General features: G+C 31.3%; 1 protein-coding gene across 1 annotated transcript in view; it reads right to left on the bottom strand.

Annotated features, from left to right (window-relative positions):
- LOC132757687 (somatomedin-B and thrombospondin type-1 domain-containing protein-like) overlaps nucleotides 1-21280 on the bottom strand; it is a 61731-nt gene that overhangs the window by 28447 nt on the left and 12004 nt on the right. The window contains exon 2 of the mRNA XM_060749040.1: nucleotides 8571-8780. Coding sequence (XP_060605023.1) covers nucleotides 8571-8780 — 210 coding nt within the window. The remainder of the gene's footprint in view (nucleotides 1-8570; nucleotides 8781-21280) is intronic.

Genomic DNA, 21280 nt, shown 5'->3' with positions numbered 1-21280 from the left:
TCCTCTTGATGAAATCTGGTTGTAATTACCCCCCTTTGAAATTCATATTAAATTACTTCCCTTTATGTAAGAAAGATATATAAGAAAGTACAATTAAATTTATGATTATCAATTATGTAATACAGGTGTGATTCCAAAAAAAGTTAGAACATTTGTTTAATGAACATTGCAATTTTTTTCTGTTAACAGAGCCCAGAAATTAGAATATATTTCTAAGCAATGTCTTTTTCCTGTAGTTCTTAGAAAGATAAAAAAAAGCACATAAATTTTTCATTATATTTTCCATATTTCTATACAATTTATGAAATGAAATGTTGAAATGTCGAGAACTTTGTTCTTCGGATTTGAACATTATCGTATCATGGATCCATGAATGCAATAAAAATTATGAAATGAAACATATTAATTGCACATTATCTGGATTCACACCTGTACTGTACAACAAATTATAGCTAATTATGAATATTATAATTTATGTACATGTATAAATATTGATTTTAAATGTGGTGGTTTGCTTGTATGTACCTTTGTCTCGTTCATCTTCTATAAATAAACCTATAAAACAGTAAAAATACATACAAAATAACAAAAAAATTTATAATTCAATATTTTATTAGTATTCAACATCTAAGTGACACCTTTAGAACCCGAAAGTACCTATATAGAACCCAAAGATACCTATAGAACCCAAAGGTATCTAGAAAACCCACAGATACCTACAGAACCCAAATGTACCTATAGAACCCAAAGGTACCTTGCTAGATCCAGCAGAGTAATAACTGTAGTTGTGATAATATTGTATATGTAAGATTAAATAAATGGATAAAAAAATCCCTGAATATGAAAATCCCTGTATCACTTAATATCGCTGCATTGACTTCCATATGAAAAAATAAAATCACATAACTCAAGTGCATGTGCCCCTTGTGAAAGGAATGGCGACAATAAATAGATTTATGTTACTGTCTTGATCATTTAAGATAAGATTTTGAATCAAAGTCTTTCAGCGTTGAATCCTTTATGCGATGGATATACTTGCTGAATTCCCAATATGTAATATATCTTAGCATTGCATGCTGAAGCCCTTTCCTTGTCATGGAAAAATTACACTAAGTAGTCTTCACAATTTCTTATGAGTTATAAGGGGTAATGAGTAATTTTATTTTGCTAATTTTCTGTAAAGTTTAAGTTCAACATAACAAATTAATATACATGTACTTTGTATACAGAAAAAAAAAACCGTTTAGAATGAACAATCATTTAATTTAATTACTGCATTACAAGATACATGTAATTAGCTCTTCCTTTAACAAACAATCGCACATGTTCGATAAAAAAAATATCTGCACGCTTGCATATTTTTCGCCAGGTGTAGCCAGAGCGAAATGAACACAGACAAACAAACCGCAATTTTCTTGACACTTCATACAGAATCTTTGCAAACGTAGCATTAAGGCTTAACAGTAGACTGTGTCTGTTTTTTTTATACATTATTCAGCGAATTAAGTGGTTTTCATCTAACGACTGTTTTTTTCTCCTCCGGATTTTCCAGATTTTCCGGAAATTGTTTCAACTTGAATTAGTCTGCTTTCGATCATCAATTAATCAGTACAATTCCTCTTCTCTAACTTTGTTTCTAAATCAGACTCTATCAAAGAACTTCTTTTTTGCATTCTGCATAAGTTTTTCTTGACTCGAATTATGTAAAACAATACAGTAATTGACATGTTTATTGACAACAGGTTGTCTTGTCTGTTGGTATCAATTTTCTTACACCCTGAGAACTTTTATTATCAAAATAACAAATATAATGACAGGAATTTGGGAAACTTAATATAACAAGTACATGCAATTAAAATATTGTTTCTCCATAATCAAACATGGGATCATTCAAGGTCACTTTCATGTTATTGAAATGTCAAGGTCGTAAGTTTATTTCCTAGTAATCCTGCAGTCATAGGAATTTTTCCCCAGTGGGCCAACTGGTAGCTTCAAAGAAATTCACTATGGGTTTATAAATACCGAAAGCATTCTCAGCAAATTTGTTGATGAACCTAATAATGGACTCTTGTATGTTTGCAATTATAAAACATAAACCTATGGTAATAATTAACTCTTTGAATTCTAACAGCAATAAAGATTAGCTTATATTTGTATATTGCCACCAGTATAAAGTTTTGCCAGGTTTCATATCTAAACTTGACTGTGATGGCCATTTAATTTGTTAAACCTAAATGTTATTAAAAGCAGTCTGTTCAAAATTCAAAGCGGAGTTAGTTCATTATAGAAAAGGTTCTTTAACTTAGCCATGCACCATGACTCATAGAAGCAAATCTGAAACTCTCTGACTGAATCTATGTTTGCAATAACTTAACGTTTACACAAATTGCTATTTCATTTACACATATTGCTCTTTTCGTTTACACAAATCCGCAGGTATTTTATACTGTAAACATACATATACATGTAATACAAACATTGCACAGCTCAGATCTCTCCAACAATCTTGTATTCTAGGGAAGATGTCTGCAGATGTTTTTAATGTTCCTGATAGAAATCAAGAAAATTTCTGAGAATAAATAAGCCACATGAAAGACATGCTTAAAGTTGCCCATGTTTATAGTTATATAGTACCAATCTTCAATGTAATAGTGCTTTTACCCAGATGAAATTTTTAATGAACTTAAAATGAGAGTGAAAATACTCAGTAAATGATAATTTCTTAACTAAATGTATTGGTTTATGTTGTTTTTATTTGTCTTAGGGACAGATTCATTTTAGGGACACCCCCTGGACAGACAGCTGATTCCAAGGACATTATCTCAGACATCCAGAATGTTATGGTTTGCATGGAAGAAAAAACTATATGTTTTGTTGTATAACTTACATTTCAGTCAAATTATATCGAAAAGATTCAAAAGAACTCAAAGAGAAAAGACAATTGGCTATCTCAACCTACAAAGACAGAAGTAGATAAAACTACATCATTAATTTAAGTTTGAGTTTTGAACTAATTTATGTTTTAAATTTTAATTACCTAAAATAGATCAACCAATCAGATCTTGAGTTATAAAATTCAAAAGCCAATAAAGAACTAAAAAGGATTTTGATTGGTCAATGCAGGCAACTTAATAACCAATCAGGGTGGTGATAAATATACAGGCAATGTAGATTATTATAAAATTCAAGTTACTTCTGTTTATAAAATTCAAAAATGTTATTTGTCATAGGTGTCAATTTTACACTTGGTAACCAATTCATAACCTGCTATTTTCATCTATGTATCATCAAGACAGAAAATTTCTTAAAAGATCATAACTGATTTTTTTTTTGTATGATTTATTTTAGCTTCACAATAATTTTATGATGCAATTCCAATTTAATCAGATTTTGGTCCCATTAAATTCCAATTTAAAAACCACATTTTCAAGCAAATTCCTTTAATGTATCTTCTTTTTAATTCATTTTTTGCGAAAATTACTGTAACATTATGACCAAAATCCATTTTAAAATGATGATAATATATCAAAGTTGAATCTTAATCTTTGATTTACAACCCGGATTATATGAAAAGCTGACATAAAAACCTGTTAAGAGTAATTTCATTCATAATTTATTGACCCAATTTAGATGTTAATACTTCTATCTCACTCTTGCAGTTATTTATAACTCACTTAACATTTTCATTGTAAAAGAATGTGACAAAATATGATTCATAATATTATATCAACCCTTACTCTGACCGACTTTGTAAAATGGACTGGTCCTTCTTTGAAATTGGGATAGTCCAATAGTAGTAACCAAAATATTGACATCTATTCTGGTCAGATTACACCAATGAGCATGCTCTTGTGACATTCTGGTTGGACTGCAAGAGGAGCATGCCTTGGTGGCATCTATTCTGGTTGGACTGTAAGAGGAGCATGCCTTGGTGACGACTGCAAGAGGAGCATGCCATGGTGACGACTGCAAGAGGAGCATGCCATGGTGACAACTGCAAGAGGAGCATGCCTTGGTGACAACTGCAAGAGGAGCATGCCTTGGTGACTACTGCAAGAGGAGCATGCCTTGGTGACGACTGCAAGAGGAGCATGCCTTGGTGGCATCTATTCTGGTTGGACTGCAAGAGGAGCATGCCTTGGTGGCATCTATTCTGATTGGACTGCAAGAGGAGCATGCCTTGGTGGCATCTATTCTGGTTGGACTGCATTGAGTATGCTGGCTCGAGCTCTACACTGGTGGTTTATTATTTGGTCAAAATTCATGGATGAGCATGCTTAATTACTTAATGGCTTTACTGAATATTGCATGTATCAATTTATTATCAAAGCTGGTATTTTAAGGGCTGGACATAATTATAAAGACAGGGGTGGGCAAAACGAAAATATGACCTTAACATAACTGTGGTTTAAATGAATAATGCCCTCCTTGTTCTGCTTTAATATAATACTCTAAGTGAGTATTACTATAATTATATTCAGATTATTTCTGGTATTTACTCTTATATTTAACCATGAACAAACAAACTATAGCAATATGTCAATAGGTCACATTCCACTATTTTGTCAGTTTACAGAAGGACATTAGATAGCAGGATTGATGGACAAGGTTAACTTATATGGGCATGTTCCCCCATCCCTAAGTGTCACAGGACATGACAATGTACCGCGTCGCCATTGTGATTCTATATTTTTTTTTCCATTAATTTAGATTTTTTTAATATGAAAAAAATTCATATCATATATGAATAACAATTATCTGAATATCAAATCATATCTTATCCGAATTTTATATCCGCATATCATATCTGAATATCATGTCATATTATATCTGAATATCATATCATACTATATTAAATCACATAATATCTGAATATCTGAATATAATATCACATCTGAATATCATATCAGAAAATCATATCATATATTTAAATAACATCATATTATATCTGAATATCATATCATATCTAAATATCATATCATACTATATTATATCACATAATATCATAATATCTCAATATCATAATTATCATATCTGAAATTAGAATATCATATTTTAATATCGTATCATATCTGAATATCACACCATATAATATCTAAATATCATATCATTCCATATCATATCATATCATTCCATATAATAAAATATCATATCATATCAAATCTGAATATTACATCATAATCATATAATATCATATCATACAAGCAGAGCTAGGATATTGTAAATTTAAAAGTTTAAATATATAAGGGGCCAGTATGAAGTGGACAGATAACAACAGGATGTTACAACTAACAACAACCTGATATTAATTCTCCTTTCCATTAAAAACACTTTAATATTTTAACAATAATCTTAAGTTAACAATATTTCAAGGCCTCTTTAATCCAATTTCATCTAAACAGCTGATAACACCTGAACGTCAATCTGTCAAGCCGCTATTTTACAATTTTTGGACATTAAAGGCGAACTTGCAACCCGATACTGGCTTTTGTGGCTTCGGTAGTCCCACGGCTATGTTAAATGCTCCATTAAACCTTTATAAGTGTGGTGAAATCGGCAGCTCATGAGATGGCCCATCAAAAAAAATCGGGCAAGAATGCCCATTACCAAAAACAGTACAAACTTCTCTATCGTTGGACGAAAAATTTTATAACATAAACTAAAAGGAATAAAAATGTTTATGTATATGAAATACAAGCTGTTCATTCAAAGACCTTTAATGCTTTGGATAATGGTATCATTTTTATTTGTAGATTCTTGTATTTATTCACAGTAGATTAACCTGGTCTTAATATGTTCAAAGAGAACCATGGTACATGGCTACTGTATCTATTGTTACAGTTTTAATTACAAACACCTTGATCTGTGGTTAGATTTATGAAGATGATAGCCTAATGTGTCAAACAAGACACTTTTTTCAAATGTTTGCACAAATCTTGAAATCTCTCCTATTTTTTGTGTATTTTAAAACAATAATTGTTAAACATATCTAAAAAAAAATCATCAGAGAAGAGAAATTTTTGTAGAGATCCAAAACTTCTAATTAAACAAGACCTCGCCCATCTGGAAATGCCACAGACCTTGATGGAAATCTCCAAATGTGGGTCACATTTTAATGAGTATATATATATATATATATAAGTATTGTATTCCTTGACAAGATCAAGAAATTCAGGCCATCTAGTAAATAAGGAACATTGACACCTTGCAGTTGAAGACTGACCAACATTTTAAAATTTAATTGAAATTAATTAAATCCTTTCTTAAGAGGCAGAAAGTTTGTAAAGGTCAAATCAATTAAACCTATTAAACTTAAAATGATTAAAGAGATAAGTAACCCAGTGGTTAAGATGCTGGCCTCTCAACCCAGGGATTCTGGGATTGAGCCCTATACTGGCGTCCTCACATAGTTTCCTTATTATGACACTCTTACTGGTTAGTACCAGAAAGCACACCTGATAATAGTTCAAAAAAGCTTAGAGCTTTCTCCACAATAAAACTTAAAAAAATTACGTTAAAACTGATTAGGATTACAAAATTAATTTGCATTTTTGGTAGGATAAGAATATTATGTTTTAATAATACTTATAAATTGAGGTAATGTATATAAGATCATAATGACATTTAAATTAATTAATATTTTTGGCCATCAAAAGTTAGTGTAACTTATAGTGAACATTAAACCAAAATAAAATTGTATAAATAGCTGTAAGTCTATTCCCTTAAAACACTTATTTTTGCCAAGATTCTTGAGTAGCAAAAACAGACACTTTAATTAAATTCAGATTTATTCAATAGATAGGATAGTACAAGTTGATTAAGGTATCTGGAGGGCTCTTCAGAACAATTACAGCCATTTTTTTTACGTCTGCATTAAATCATTAAATATCCTTCTATATCATATATCCACGTTAAATCATTTATAGGCCATTAATGGATAGCTTAAACTTGTATTTTTTTTCTTTAAATGTTTATCAAAATGTAAATCATGACAAGCAGAGAAGGTAAAGTACTGAATGAATCAATGGAATATCTTGAATGAATATTGACATTATATGTATATGAATGCTACATTTAAGGTTTTAAGTATACTTTAGCATAAATTTATTAAAGGAACTCCACTGAGGTCCAAAAGCCTAAAATATAAAATTTGAATTTCTTACAAAGATCAGCTGAAACACTTAAAACAGGAAGAAATTCTAATGATAATTAAGAAATATGCTCTAAAATAAATTGAAAAATTGTATTTTTCAGCTTTTTTTAGACCAATTCTAGAGAAAGTAATGCAAGACTTTTCAATTTTGGGTCATTTTTCACAACAAGAATTTAATACTGGAAAAACAAAGTGAGCAAATGATTTAATATCTTGCACACAAGTTATTGGGTTAGACTTCCTTAATTTCAAAAATTATCCCCAGTCCCGCCATGTCAAAAAACCTCAGTAAAGTCCCTTTAAATGATCTATTACAATATTAACAAAAATCTTGGTCTGTACTAGTCACGTGGGTAGAATCTGTAGCTAACAGCTGTTTCAGAAATATTATATATTCAATGAAAGGAAAATATTAGTATTAATATTAAAACTATTAAAAGCTTTAGATATTTTTCTTGCAGATCTTTTTTATAAATTTCAATTAAGTAAATATTACTTATTAATTCTACACTGTTTCAGATAATGGTTTATCAAAAACTAAAATCTTATTGTTATCAGTTTCAAAGCTAAGCAATTTAATAATCAAGCAACCACTTAATTTCTTCAATTAACTTTTTGACTTAAATTTTTCTTTAACAAAAAAATCAAACAAAGCACTATTGTTTTAAAACAGTAATGATTATGATTTACAATGAACCTTGATTTTAATTACAAATGTATCTTGTTTCTTGAAGCAGAAGCACAAGAAGGGCAAACCACCAGCCAGCACAATTTTTCAGAAAATTTGCTTACACCTTCCTCTCCAAGAGTGAAAACATGCAGCAAGAACTGAGCAGGAAGTACACATGGCTTATTATTGGCAACACTTACCACCCTGGTATCAAGGATAACATCATGAAATAATAAACTCTTGATTATAAAGTGGCAAGCTTCCTGATAATATAGCATGCAATTTTTGTTCTTTGATAAAAAATTTGACCCATATTTCTTGATATATCATCGATATTCTGATCTGGTACAGATAATTCAGACTGTATGCTTAAAAATGCCTGTGGTTTTCGTTCATCTTATAAATGAATCAATTATGGATTGAATGATAGACAAACCGAAGATTAACAGCATTGAATCTTACACAGTAAATATACAAATTTAAAATGCCAGTCAGGGCTATACATACAGAAGGGTTGTAATCCCACTAAAATTGATTTCGGGATTTTGGCAGCTTACATTATAGGTTCGGGCGACTAGCAAAAAAAAAAAAAAAAACAACAATTATACGAGCTTGCCTGCTAGTAGCATACGATACTATTTAGTATACAAGCTGGTCTTCAGAACAATCATACATGCACAGCATTTTAAAGCAGAAGTCTAAATCACTGACGTAAGTGACCATTGTAATAACTGCGGCGTTCATTACCTGCCATTTCTTCCCTTGAATACTCGACACTTTGTTGTAGACATCCATATTCCCCGTAACACGATTTTTTAGATTTTGTAGCTGTTGGACACGTTTTGCCACCAAATGCACGCTCTTGAATAATGGCACGCTTTCTGTGTTTGCGACCTCGACCACATGAATTTGAGCACTGTGACCATTCACTCCACTCCCCCATGATACAGTCTTTGGCTGAAAATAATAAATATAGAATGATGTATGTAAACAAACTGTTGACAAGAAATTTGCTAAATCGCCTATTTTGTTTTGTTTTTATAAACTAGCAGTTCAGTCAAAAGTCAAGATTAAACACCAAGAAATCTTAAAGCTTAAAGCAAAATTTAATTGGAATTTTCAGTTTTTTCCAATTCTCTTTTACCCCCTCACCCACTTCTGGACATAAAATGTAACATTTTGCACATTTGCTATAAATGTGTAGAAAAAAAAATATCACAGAAACTACATGCAATCACATATGAATGGATCCATTTAGAAAGACCACCTCTGTACAGAAACAGTGTGTTTTTTAAAGCCAGCTTTTAATCATTGCATCATAATGTCAAAGTGAAACTGACTAATCCGGCACCAAATTGGACAACAACAACTTGCAAACAACAACTTTTAAAGACAAACATTTTTTTTGAGAGTTTTATGATACTAAAATATAAATTTGACTATAGTGTTGTTACTTTACTACATTTCTGTCAACATATAAATAAACAGTGACACATACAAGTAGTGTGATAAAAACACATTAATTTACAGAAATTATTGCAATGCAAGAGACTATCTATCAAATAAATTGCTGATTCAGCATGAAATCTCATGCTGTGAAACTATATCCCTATTTATAATGTCCTTAATGCTTGCTTTACAATACCTCAGTGCAATGACACACTACCTTATTAACGAAAATTTATGGTTCATTTTCAAGATTTATAATTAATTTATTTAAAATCTGTAACTGTGGTTTCAAGTTTCCCATGCAGTGATTCAGGCGTAAAGACACTAAAATACACAGACACCCTGCACCTGGACAATTGTAAAGGTTGCATCACACTATTTATTTTGTGACAAAAGATTGAACCCTAAATGATAAGCAAAGTAGCTCCTGATAACAATACAATACTTGTTTATATTTGGTAGATTTAGTATTACAGGTACAGGCTCAATTTTATACTGCATAATAAAGCAATAATACAGCCCCCAAACCTGAAATGAAATGTGGGGCTTCAATAACAGCAAGTTTTTATTTTCATCAATAATCTAATTGTATGAGAAATAATATTTATTAATGTAAGGCCATTTTAATTTAAGTGAAATAAATTCAATTTCGACAACTTATGCTGACACATCACTTTATCTTCTGCCCACCTGTGATTTTACTTTTCTAAAAACGGTCATGTTTTGTAAACATCGTGAACGCAAAAAACGTCCAATTTGTTTTTTGTCAAGTTTAACATTTGAATCTAGAGCAGACCTTATCAATTTACAAATATTTGAACAAGTTAAAAAAAAGATTACTAAATTTTATGAATGAATGGTGACCGAGTAGGCTTTAAAATGAGTCACTGCTAATTTATTATCTATTTCTACGATTGATCTTGGTTAATGGGACCTCCTTTATGCTTACTACCTTTACTTACCTATTCCATTATCTACAATCCTGGGGGTCTATAACCTAATAAACAGTATCCTATTACCATTCTTTGCACCTAACACAAATCTTTGGGTTAATTATTTCAGTTGTACAGGTGCTTATTAGCAAAAAAAATGAAAAGTAAATTAAATATGAGAATACTTAAAATCATTGACTGGCTTAATTGTATAATACAATATCTTTCAATATAGCACCACTTCATGCCAACCTCTAAGCATAATTAAATTCAATATTTCATTTTAAACTATATAATTATTATTTCTACAATAAAACATTATTATTATAATTGACTTATAGCATAAATTTATCCAATTAAATAGCGTATGTTTATCAAAAAAAATAAAATAAAAAATTATGAAACTTGAACATGATGGAGCAAAATGAATGTGTTTGTTTCTAAAATGGATTGAAAGGTAAAGAAATAAGCAATTGATAGCTTTATGTCTGGTTAAAAGGCAAAAGGCATACAGTCCAGTAAAATGGCCAATCTGACTAAAATTCAGATCTTCTTACTGCTTACATGTAGATCTGATTCGCCGTCATTGTGATTCGGATTTCCCGAGAAAGCTGATTTTAGCCATGCAATCAAACCATTTTTACAGACAGGCATTTAAGACAAAGTATCGAAATATTGTTGTCCGTGGAAATTTGTTGATTTTTGTTAAAAAAAATTGTCGGAAGTAATTTTGAAACTGGAAGTTTTAGATTGTTTTGCGAGTTTTACCTGCCAGTTCGAAATCATGAAAATTACCTACTCAGTATTGGTTTTTAATCAGATTGGTAGGCATGCATGTCTGGTAATATGGCATAAAGTCTTACAAGTTAAGGCATACAGTCTGGAAAATTTAAGGCATAAAGTATTTTAAGAAGACACAAAGTTTAGTAACATGGAACAATGTGCTCTAAAAGGCATACATTCTGGTAAAATGTTTTTTAAAAAGACATAAGGTTTGGTAAAGTGGAATAAGTCTTGTTAGATGACATTCAGTTTGGCACAAAGTATTTTAAAAAGGCGTAATGTCTGGTAAGTGGTACAAAGTTTTTTAAAAAGGCATAAAGTCTGGTAAGTGGCATAAAGTCTTGTAAGGAGGCAAACAGTTCCGTAAACTGGCACAAAGTGTTTTAAAAAGGTGTAATGTGTGGTAAGTGGCACAAAGTGTTCTAAAAAGGCATAAAGTCTGGTAAGTGACATAAAGTCTTTTAAGGAGGCAAACTGTTCCGTAAAATGGCACAAAGTATTTTAAAAAGGCGTAATGTCTGGTAAGTGCCATAAAGTCTTGTAAAGAGGCAAACAGTTTGGTAAAATGGCACAAAGTGTTTTAAAAAGGCGTAATGTCTGGTAAGTGGCATAAAGTCTTGTAAGGAGGCAAACAGTTTGGTAAAATGGCACAAAGTGTTTTAAAAAGGAGTAATGTCTGGTAAGTGGCACAAAGTGTTTTAAAAAGGCGTAAAGTCTGGTAAGTGACATAAAGTCTTGTAAGGAGGCAAACTGTTTGGTAAAATGGCACAAAGTGTTTTAAAAAGGCGTAATATCTGGTAAGTGGCTCAAAGTGTTATAAAAAGGCATAATGTCTGGTAAGTGACATAAAGTATTGTAAGGAGGCAAACAGTTTGGTAAACTGGCACAAAGAGTTTTAAAAAGGCGTAATGTCTGGTAAGTGGCACAAAGTGTTTTAAAAAGGCATAAAGTCTGGTAAGTGACATAAAGTCTTGTAAGGAGGCAAACTGTTTGGTAAACTGGCACAAAGTGTTTTAAAAAGGCGTAATATCTGGTAAGTGGCTCAAAGTGTTATAAAAAGGCATAATGTCTGGTAAGTGACATAAAGTCTTGTAAGGAGGCAAACAGTTTGGTAAAATCCCACAAAGTCTTTTAAAAAGGCGTAATGTCTGGTAAGTGGCACAAAGTGTTTTAAAAAAGCATAAAGTCTGGTAAGTGACATAAAGTATTGTAAGGAGGCAAACTGTATGGTAAAATGGCACAAAGTGTTTTAAAAAGGTGTAAAGTCTGGTAATTGGCATAAAGTCTTGTAAGGAGGCAAACAGTTTGGTAAAATGGCACAAAGTGTTTTAAAAAGGAGTAATGTCTGGTAAGTGGCACAAAGTGTTTTAAAAAGGCATAAAGTCTGGTAAGTGACATAAAGTCTTGTAAGGAGGCAAACAGTTTGGTAAAATGGCACAAAGTGTTTTAAAAAGGCGTAAAGTCTGGTAAGTGGCATAAAGTCTTGTAAGGAGGCAAACAGTTTGGTAAAATGGCACAAAGTGTTTTAAAAAGGCATAAAGTCTGGTAAGTGACATAAAGTCTTGTAAGGAGGCAAACACTTTGGTAAAATGGCACAAAGTGTTTTAAAAAGGCGTAATGTCTGGTAAGTGGCACAAAGTGTTTTAAAAAGGCATAAAGTCTGGTAAGTGACATAAAGTCTTGTATGGAGGCAAACAGTTTGGTAAAATGGCACAAAGTGTTTCAAAAAGGCATAAAGTCAAGTAAAGCGGCATCAAGTCTTGTGATATAAAAGTCAGCATACAATAGTAGATAGACTCTCTTTATTCTATAGGCATTGGTTTGTATATATGGCTAGCATGGCTGAAGCTGGTTCAAATTGTAAAAGCTGTATAATGATACAGATTATGTTACTGACATTTTACTGACATTATTTTCCCACTGGTCATTGACTTCTTGTTACAATTTTACACTTTGAAACCATGGCCAAATAATGATGTGAAAATAATTATTGTTATTTATATGTTTCTCTAGTGTCAGGAAGGCAATGAACTTTTAAAAAACTGTGTGTATTATATGTTTGTACCAATGTTCCGGCTCATAATTTATGGTCTGGTGAAAATGAATAATATTCTTTGTACCTTTTTTATTGGCGTTATCTTTCACTTGACAGCTAGTGTATCTAAAGAACAAAATTCGTCACAAAAACATACATGTATAATGCTTTTCTTAACTTTTAACTTGTGTGCTACCAACAACTTTACATTTTATGCCATTTTTTAAATTTTATTCCTGTGATTTATGATGGCTTAACAATAACCTGAACAGATGCCTTTTTGAGTTTCCCTATTAAGGGATTAATTCAATCCTTTGGACAATAAGGGATCACTTCTGATCCCATTAACTTAAAAAGAATAACTGTCCTTGTTTGCCAACAACTTGTGAACCAATTAGCCATTGGGAAGGCCATCTTAATTTAAAAGCAAGCATTTTAGTGACATTGATCAGTAACTCAACATCAGTATCACTTGGAGGCATAAACAGATGGACACATGCCTTTCATCTTTGATTTTCAATTAATGATTAATGGACTTAATAATGATTGATTTCTTCTTAAATTTCAAGTATAAAATATTGAAGGACACAGAGAAGATATTCTGAGTTTGTAAGGAGATTATTTTCAACAGTTTCTAAATTGTTATTTGATTGAAGTGTCTCTCAATATCAGAGTATAATCTGCAGCGGATTTGCAACAACCCAGCAGGAACTTGCATAATTACACCATCATGCTGCATTTATCATTTACATTATAATCATGAATACATTAAGTGAAATAAATACTGTGTTTAGAAAGAAAGTTGAACATAATTGAAATCATGGTATAATTGCAAACTGAAGCCTTTTTGCAGCGTTCAGTTTTTAAATGTCTCTTTATATAAAGGTATTGTATATTGCTTTCGTTAACCCATTAAAATACATGTATTTACCGTCACAGATATGCAGTTATCATAATATCACATTAATAGTACATATACTGGTATAAACTCAATAGTGACACCTTAATTGCTATGCTAAAGTTGTAAAGGGGCAGCAGTGGCCAAAGGTCCATGACTTCAAACCACTTGCCCCTCCTCACTGTGGGTTTGAATCCTGCTACGGTTTTATGACTATATCCAGCTAGCTTACGGTATGTCCTTGTGTGTTCCTTGAGGTCTTCCTCCACCTGCAAAGCTGGAATGTCCATTGAGACTCTATGTGAGGTTTCATATTAAAATGCAAATATTTATAAGGAGAATCTGGTCAAACAACAAAAACATCATATAGATTAGCAGGTCTATTATGTAGAGTGGTTACAGCATATGGAGAAATAGTACAATAGCTTAAACTTAAATATGAATATTTTGATTTTATTTTATCATTTAGTCTGAAAGGCCAGTGCACAAAAATCTTTTTAACAGCAAAATTACTTTACTTATAACTAGAGCTACATCCTTAGTTCAATGACAAAGCAATTTAGTTTCAATTCCAACATGAAACTCTTAATCTTTGTATTTAATCTATGAAAGAAATCAATATAATTAAAATGTATGAATTTGGATATTTTATTTCATCATTTAAAACCATTTTCATTTATACTCTTAAACCATAACATTACCACAAGAGTTGCATTTAATTAATCTCTGACCCAAAACATGTTTGAATAGTACAAAATCACCATCAACAACTTCAATGAAAATTTTATTGCTGTTTTATTTGGTTGCAATTATTGAACCATCTAATTTAATCTGGATTTAATGATGATTTTATTCCCCATAATACATGTATCAGATAAAAAAAATCTGACCTCAAGATTTCATTAATTTGTACATGTTTGTATATCCATGTATATGTAGAGTTAGAAATGTAATTGGCAAAATGTGAAGGTTCTGCTGGATGAAAGATAAAGAAAATGAAGTCTAACATATATAACTGACTGAAGAACATTTTCATTGCGGTTTTATGAACATATTCATATTCGATGACAACGCTTGTGCAGAAAACCAAGATATGGCAGCAATTATAATTGGATACTCTTCAGTTGCAGGAGGGTGGAAAAGTTACAGCTGGTATATAAGATTGGTATATCAGCTGCATTTTAGGACATAGAAAATCCCATTATCCTAATATATGTTGGTGTTTGTAAGTGAAGCAAACCAAACCATTATGGCAACTTTTCGGCTTATTTTTCTTGGATTCGGGAAAACCAAAATGCTGTCTGTGCATTAGCTATTTTATGCAACAGAGTGTGGCTTTCATATGGTAAATGTAGCTCCTGACTGCTTCTTCAAATGAAAGAATCTAAATTCCTTGATAAGTGTAGGCCCCCATTTTCTCCGGAATATAATATTATGTGTACTAGTTATAACTAAAATTTCTTATTTACACAAAAAGTTTTTTAGCATCATATTCTAATGTAAGACTCGGGGCAACAAGGATGTAACTAAATAAATTTCATGAGCTAGTTGTCACAGTTTGGCACCCTGGGTGACCCCTGCATTCATTTTGTATGCTTTTTCATCCTCAACTAGACAACTATATATTTTGATGTCAGCAAACAAGCTTATAAATCAGGTCAAAGTGTTACAATAAACCTGTCTCAACAGTTGCATAAACTTACATAGACATTTAATCTAGTGTTTGACACATTCCTTTTCACTTTTGACAAATCACCTACAAGACTTTCTTCTACAGTCACTTTTTAATATTAAAATTAAGTACCGTAAACTCTGATAAATTTAGCAACCACTAAATTTTGCAGTCTTAAAGATGATCTGGTTTCTTGATAGTATAATGCTTCCTGTTACTACAAAGCTTTGTTTCATGACAGTGGGCCTGAGGTAGTGGGCCTGAGGTACAGTAGTAACTTGTTGTGACTATAATGACAGAGGATGAGTAATGTTGCGAGCTTAATCCCCAACTTCTCCAAATAAAATTTTTACTAATTCATATATAATGAGACCTTATAGTGCCAGGTTTCTGTTGATGACATTAAGAATGGCGTTTAACATAATACATGTTTTAGAAAAATCAGTTATTACTTTGTAGAACTGAGAGAATATATGAAACTGATAATTCTTGTGCTCAAATTCGCCTTATAAATAAGACTGTTAATCAAAATCCTTTAGGAGCCAGTATTAATAAATGTATACCTTGCTAGCTTTTGTAGATATTATTTGGTTTTTGTTTCCACTTCATTCTTCAACCATTTTTAGATAAGCAAAATTAATATAATATTAGACCTTTGTAGGATTAACTGACTTTACAATTGTTCATTCTGCACAATTTAGAACGCACAAGATCTGTTATTACCATTATAATTCTGCAAAATTTAGATGGTGCAAAATTATTTCTAGTTTACAGTAATGTACAGTAACAAGTTACCTGATGTAATCAGACTGCTATCATGTAATTTGATGGTAGGCAAGGGATAGATATAAGTGTAACTGCTTGTTGTACATATGTTATTACCTAGATCTTATCTCCACATTCTCGCCTTTCTCTCCCGTGTATTACAATGACAAGTGAAAGCCTAGCACTTGTTTAACAATGGAAGAGATAGGCATCTTGCTGTTGTCTTCATTATTATAGTCTAGACCTTCCGAGATTCAAATTTCATTAATTGTGTTAAATGGAGGGTAATTCATCATGCAAATGTCAACAAAAAAAATCTGCATCTGAATATAAAATGACAATAGTTTGTCTGAATCACTTTGCTGTTGCAATTTTTGTCTTTTAGATATGATATACTTACTATGAAATTAAAAATATTTTGAATTTTCCCCAGCTAAAAATGAGGTACAAACAAATTTTTACAGTTACAGCTTCGAAAATCAGCGCAACAGGTTAACTGCTCTATTGTGACCAGTAAAGCACACCAGAGAAGCTGTAACAGTATAAGTTTGTTTGTACTGGGGGAGGGGGAAAGCTAATGGAAAATCCCATATTTGCCAAGTTCCTACTAAAGCCGACTGGCCCTCTTATAGCTAATTTGGTGTAATATATGATTGCATTGCTTTCAATTTTGTACTGACAATTGTTAATTCTGTACCACTTTATAAGTTGTTGGGTAAGAAATAATCTAATTACCAGTAATAATCTTAATTGATATGAAATTGGTCTTTGTTGAATGAAATTTCTTTAATTTACATATTGCAATAAGTAAATGAAATGCACAAGCCTTTAAGTCTGGTATCAAAAATCCTTGTCTCTCATAATGTTGACAACATCATTTCAGTACTTTGATATGGAAATCTTTAATACAAAGACAATGGGCAATTCCAAATTAGAGCAAATTTATGTAAATTCACCAAGTTAATTTATCAGTCATCAGTATATAAGTACTGTCTTACACATAAACATTCATTAAAGATTTTAATCACAACCTTGATCAGAATGACCGATTACATAGATTGTTACATAGATAGGGCAATATGTCCACCTCTCACAAGACATGACACCTGTGCAGTTACCCCTTAGGGCTTCAGCATCTTTACACCTTAAATCATGCAAACAGGCCAATTTTCCCAACAAGGTCATGACCTTTGTAATACACAACTTAACTAGTGATACATATTAAGCTATACTTGAGGTATTTAACCTATTACCTTTAATATGTGTTGTACAATTTAAACATCTTTGCACATTAAAGCACTTGACCAAATGAAAATTTGTTGTTTGCATTATTAAATACAGAACTTAATTAAGTTGGCTAAATTAGAATAGAATTTTTTGCTGAACCTTTTTTGTTTGTTTTTAAGCCAAATTCTTAACACATCATGTCATAGCGATTGGTCAACCAAACATGCTTTCTTGGATAACTGACCAGTAATTACCTGCAATTTCTTTGGCCATTCTGTTTGTTAAAATTATCAAAATGTGAGTCATAAATTTTCAAAATTTAGTAATAATTTATTGTTTTCCATGAATGCGGCTCGAGTCAATTAAAAAAAAAGTTTTTTAAAAAAAGTATCATAGCTATATGGAAAAATAATCTAAATTCTGATGGATATGTTATTTACTAATCTTTCTTGCGAAGGAACACTGCCTTATAACCAGGGCGAAATACATTGGTGTGCATTCGTGTTCTACGTACAAGGCCTCTTATCCGAAATATACAGGAAAAGTCGATGTTTTACGATTGCACGTAAAGATAAGAAAGTAAAACTTCACAATGTAAGATATTTGTCAACCTCCTTTATAATACTCAAAACCTTATTATTCACCATTTTTGAGAATTAATTCATCAAAGTTTAATTTAAAATTTGCAATCACACATGGGTACCTGATCACATGATAAATCCCTCGCATCATCATGATGAAAGTTTGTGTCAATGAATTTGATGCATTTCATTCACAAAGTTTAATAATGTAACTGAATATTTACAAGCGTGAGTCATCATCCCTAAATTAAGTCGTTTTTTTGGAGAAAAAAAATAAATGTATATTTATATCAGTAAAACAGATTGAGTGATACATCAAATAGTAAAAAAACACATTCACCTTAATGGATTTTAAATAAAGGATTTTTTATTGCATAAAACTTGAACATCAGGATATAAGTATGGTAACCTTTCAAGACCATTAAATTTTTCTCCTTCGCTTTTTTCAAGATTTTTTTTAAATACATGTAACTAATTATGCACTAACAGAGAATGTATTATGGTAAAAGACTAAAATAGCAAGAATTTAGGCTAACAATAACCGAGCAAAGGCTGAACATATTTTTTTTTTGAACTCTAGTGTCATCTGCAAAATCCTTTTGAAATTTTCAAATGGCGAAAAAAAAATGGCCAATGCAGGACACCTTAGATTGTAAGGTCTCTTCACATATACCAGTTTTTCACAAAAAATATTCTTTTATATAATTTTAACATGTACATCTTTTTTTTTGTATGATATTATTTTTACGCTAATGACAAGATGGCCGCTGGTGAACAAAAACCATAAATATATACACAAACACGCAGACAGGATGCATCAATACCTTTTAAAAAAGAATCTTTCATAAAAAAAACTGCATAATCATTTCAACATGATATGCCTGTTTTTTTGGGGAGTTTTTTGCAGTTCAATGCAGCCTGTAAAAATCAACTCTGACATGCTCAAGGCTGTGATGCATAATTAAACATATATTAGTGATAATTATATGTCTAGGTGGTCTAAGATTGATAATATCTTAAAATATAATTACAGATCATGCATTTTATCAATTTTCTACTTTTAGATGTACCATTTTGTGATAGACATAACAGGGTCATATACCAGACAGAGGTGCATGAGTATTTTGCTTATTAAAGGGTTCGTGATAATGTAAGAATGCCTGATTATTTGCATTAGGCACACAAAGCTAATTACTATTCTTTGTCAATCTTTCATGTCAGTTTAGAATAATTACTTTAACCTAACATACAAATATATTCCTGCTCTGAATAATGCGCTGAACAAGGTCATAACTGTAACAAGGTCAGGCTTAACAAGGTCATATAACAAAGACACTTGAAACAAGGTCAACTATAAGGCCATATGACAAGGTCACTTGAAACAAGGTCAGATGACAAGGTCTCTTGAAACAAGGTCATTTATAAGGTCATATGGCAAGGTCAACAGAAACAAGCCCATCAATGAGATCTAAAGAGTCATTAAGTCACCAGCTATTGCACATGCAAGAAAAGGTCAGGTTTGAAAACCCTATAAAAAGGTCATATATTTATTGAAAGATGGACAATTAAAATCAGCTAAGATGTAATAATTTCACTGCAGACATTGTACATACATTATACATGTATATAAAACAAGACCATCAATAAGAAGGTTAGATGACTTTAGGTCATGGGCGGCAAAAATTACAGCACTTTTCAAGCTTTATCTCCAGGGCTTGACTCTTTTCTGGTGACATAAAAGCTTTTTCTTTTTGGTTCCAGCAGGTTATGTGTTAATTGGTTTTCAATATTTATTAGTTGAGTCACACAATTTAGAAAAAAAATAGTGATGTGTTGATAAAATTTCAATTAAGCGCTTGACATTTAAGACTTATTTGTGAAAATGAATTAACAAACAGGTGCAAAAAAGTTTGATAAAAATCGAAAAAAGGAAACAAATATTCTTTATTGCCCATAGTAAAATGTCATTTAATATATGATTCTTAAAGCTTTTAAAATGTTGAGATGCTTGATAACAGTGAGTTTTTAGATTAGAATTTGATGTTTTAGATAACATAACCCGGATCATGGTAATGAAATAAAAAGGACTGCATATTGTTAGAAACATTTACTGGGTGGAACTATATTAAACTTTACATGTTTCCTCATAAAAATGTTTGGTATGATTATTACATAATAATATTCCATATTTCATAAGTATGATCACTCTTTTTTGTGTGATAAAAAGAAAAGGAGGAATGATGAATGCTCAAAATATAGAAAAATTGTTTGATATAACTTTGTATGAATTATTAAAACTTTGCGTTCCCCAAACATCACAATAAAGTCATGGGCTAGTCCTGTGTTATCGTTAATTTTTACTTATCATGAAATCAAGAAGTCATATCATTGTCAAAATAAGGAACATAATACTGCTGACTTTACAGGTACATTATAATCAAGTGAGTCAATATTGACCAATGACCTAATGTTATGCATAAGATGTGCTTGATTTATACTTGAGCAGATATCTATTGAACTCAATATTTGATCAAACATTTGGTAATGAACTGACTGATTAACATTTATATGGCTTGTGTAAATGGTTATTCCCTACTGTATATCTGATAATATAGTAAATACTGCAAGCTAAATAACATGCTCATATCATTGGAAAAGAAGGAAAACATCTCTAGGTCTTGTGGTAAACAATGTTCAAATTTTCATACAAGTTGTACACTGCATTGCAAAAGTCTTTCTTGATTTTGAATAATATTGTGGGATAATTCTTAATTGTCTGCACAGACTTTAACAGTCTAAATATTTTAGGCATAGGAATTTGTTAGTGAAATGTGATTTCTTCACATTCAACAAAATGGCAGATTATAAAGTCCTAAGAATGTTTTAGCTAAAAACAAAGATCAGAAGTAGATGTTGATGTGGTTGGCTGTATAAATGTAGGAAACACATAATTCATCACATATATCTGCAGTGTCAGCAATTCAAGCAACATAAATCAAGGGCGGCGAAAAATTCCAAAATTCAGATTTTGATGCAATAAAACTGTGAATAAGACATCTTTATTCGAAAAATAAAAAAAAAAATTCATCCAAGTATTGAATATTTCATCTTGTCT

This window comes from Ruditapes philippinarum, unplaced genomic scaffold, assembly GCF_026571515.1.
Source record: "Ruditapes philippinarum isolate M1 unplaced genomic scaffold, ASM2657151v2 ctg29_1_1_1_1, whole genome shotgun sequence".
Classification (NCBI taxonomy): Eukaryota; Metazoa; Mollusca; class Bivalvia; order Venerida; family Veneridae; genus Ruditapes; species Ruditapes philippinarum.
This window is presented reverse-complemented; position numbering and strand designations above follow the sequence as displayed.